Source organism: Branchiostoma belcheri, unplaced genomic scaffold (assembly GCF_001625305.1).
Source record: "Branchiostoma belcheri isolate BF01 breed outbred unplaced genomic scaffold, Haploidv18h27 scaffold100, whole genome shotgun sequence".
NCBI classification, from domain to species: domain Eukaryota; kingdom Metazoa; phylum Chordata; class Leptocardii; order Amphioxiformes; family Branchiostomatidae; genus Branchiostoma; species Branchiostoma belcheri.
This window is the reverse complement of record NW_017802381.1, coordinates 1,041,361-1,044,170: the sequence shown is the minus strand read 5'-3', so window position 1 is coordinate 1,044,170 and position 2,810 is coordinate 1,041,361. Positions and strand designations below refer to the sequence as shown.

General features: G+C 37.6%; 1 protein-coding gene across 16 annotated transcripts in view; it reads right to left on the bottom strand.

Moving 5' to 3' along the window:
* Positions 1-428: 428 nt before the first annotated feature.
* LOC109473672 (centrosomal protein of 57 kDa-like) overlaps positions 429-2,810 on the bottom strand; it is a 15,965-nt gene continuing 13,583 nt past the window's right edge. For all 16 annotated transcript variants that reach the window (XM_019773631.1, XM_019773723.1, XM_019773655.1 and 13 more), the window contains one exon: positions 429-2,111. In XM_019773631.1, coding sequence (XP_019629190.1) covers positions 1,875-2,111 — 237 coding nt within the window. In that variant the 3' untranslated portion in view covers positions 429-1,874. The remainder of the gene's footprint in view (positions 2,112-2,810) is intronic.

Here is a 2,810-nt window from a genome sequence, read left to right as displayed (position 1 = left end):
AAACTTCGTTTTTAAGGTTTATGTCTCTGTGAGTGAACCAAATTTGTTGTGCTTGCAAGAAAGACCCTGTGTAGCTACATGTATGCATCATATATGTTGATAGGGTGCTCTTAATCAACCATCAAGCTGGTAGGGACGAAATTTTGTTTCACGTGCCATGGCAAATTGATTTTCTCTGTTATGCCTTTCAATTAGCAAACTGCCTTGGTGACAATGCGTTCTTTTGATGTAAATCAATACTAACTACATTTTTCTGCTGTTGTTGCATTTTGTGTTCACATGTAACATGCCACAATAACCCTGAAAATAAAGTAACTTGTAATAATCGAATTGCACAGCTATTAAAATATATAATAAAAATATACATGTAGCTGGCAACCAATAATGTTGGAGATGACACAGCTAGTTACAAATAATAAGAACGTGTACATGGATGTTATTTTTATTGATTCTTCATTCATACATGTATATAAAAAGCTCAACAAGACAATATACCCATAAAAGCTGCAACATTTCATTATGCAATTGCAAGGCAATATCCTCACACTTATGTCAAAAAGGTTTAGCAGTGAACAATGCTGACTGTATAAGATCATGGTTCTGCTGCATTTTCCCTGGACTTGTCAAAAATCCCCCCAACTTCTCACCAACTACAAGTACTACAATATAAAAGGTATCAGAATATGCTGATCACCAGCATTGTCTAGTTGTTTATCAATTTCCTAGATTTCACAAAATATCAGCACAATAAAATGTGTCTATTCTGATAGGATAGTGAAAGATACTGAAAACAGCTGAGAATCTCTTTTCTGGCTGGCTTTCATTTTCTGTTCAAGTACAGTAGAGTGTAGCCTCTACCAGGCACCACGGATCGCTGGAAGAATAGTAGAAATTGGCCAAAATAAAGGAATAATATACCAGGGGAGGTAGTGTGGGTTGCAAATTGGATCTTTTCTGGCCGGCTTCTCTCCTGGTATATTATTCCTTTATTTTGGCCAATTTCTACTATTTTTCCAGCGATCCGCGGTGCCTGGTAGAGGCTAAGGTGAGTGCACACCAGAAGTACTTTTGTAGCAAGCTGCCTTATAACTTTTGTGACTCTGGAAGGGCCTGTTCTAGATCTAGAAAACGATTAGATGCTTTTGAGTAGGAGAGTTGGATACATGTAAGTAAGTTTTCTTGTATGAGCCTATTTCATGTACATTGTATATTCTGTGGAACATAAGCAGCTGCGGTGAATACTATCTTTTACACCCCAAACTTGTGCTAGAATTTTGAGCAGATCTACAATAACATGAAACTAATACCCTTACTCAAAGAAGGAATCCCACACATATGTAATTGGTAGAAACTATACAACAGCAAATATCATTTCAGAAGTTGTTTGTTTTTGCTTTTAAGTTAATTGTTAGAGCTGCAGGATTATCATCGTTGTTGGCTGGAATACTCAAACTTTCCTTACTACATGTATCTCATACATGTGTTTGTACAAGAACTCTGAATATGATATGAATGTAAACAAATAGATTTTTAAAAATGGACTTTAAATAAAAATCTGTACAAATGTATATACGCACACACACTGGCAAGACATTCCATCATTTCGAGTACATTTCACTACAGTAGGACAAGAAAACTAAATATACTCAGTAAGAGTTCTAACATACACATGTTCACATTTTTACACATTTTTAATCAGTAACGCTTCAAACTTGAATGCATACAAACACCAGTATAGAAACAAAAAAAAACACTTAAGGGCACTACAAGATGTGTTTACTACCCGATATCACCATAATGTACGGCAAGTGCCATGTCCCAATTATCTTCTTGTTCCCAGAACACCATAAACCACAGTAATCTCAGTCCCAGCATCAGCAGTCCCAGTACAAGTCGTCTCTGCGGAGGGAAGTCTGTAAAGTCTGCATGTCCTTCAGCATCTTCCGCTTGACCTCCACCTGACCAGGGTTACGGACGACCCTGACGGGCGCAGCTCCGCTGCCTTTAGTGGTGACCGTGGTGACAACCTGCACCTCGCTGGTCTGGTCTGACAGCGGGATGGCCACGGACTTCATGTCTGCTGACCGGGATCTAGACCTGTCTTTTTTTAGCTGGAGAACAGATAATTGAAATTAGAAAATGGTGTTTTAACCAATCTGAAACTGAGAGGTTACAATAGTTATATTGTGTATAAATAATATTATTATACAGTTTCATCTCATTTCTAGTTATGTTTACCGAAGGAAAACATATTGTTTTTACTCAATTTCTTCTGTTCCAAATAACCTCTGACCTGGCCAATGACCTGATTTGTTGACGTCTGTCACCATGGTAATTGGTGTTGGGTTACATCATGTTGCAAGTTTATAGTAGGAGACACTTAGACTCCTGTCTGACCATATATAATAGTTATTATAATTCTGAATGTATTTGAGTAAGAATTAACAGAGCAGACCACATGTGAAGGTAAATATTATGCATTTGCTTTGCAAATGTTACCTTTCTAGTTTGGTGTATTGTTTTCTGACAAACACAGACTAGGTTTTCTTACATTTTGTGCACTGATCTGACAATAAGCAGACTTGCAGTTTAAACTGTGCATGGGTGGCATGATGCATTGTGGGTAGCATGTCAAAGTTGAAGGCCTGAGACGGGGGTTAAAATCATCTTTATTCCATACAAGATGAATGACATATTAAATACATAGCTAAAAACCTAGGACAATCCTTTGTCTCATGTTTAGGTAACAAGAGGAGGACGCAAGGTGGACAGACAAAAATACAATATACTAGTCACTGTGTGCATCGGAC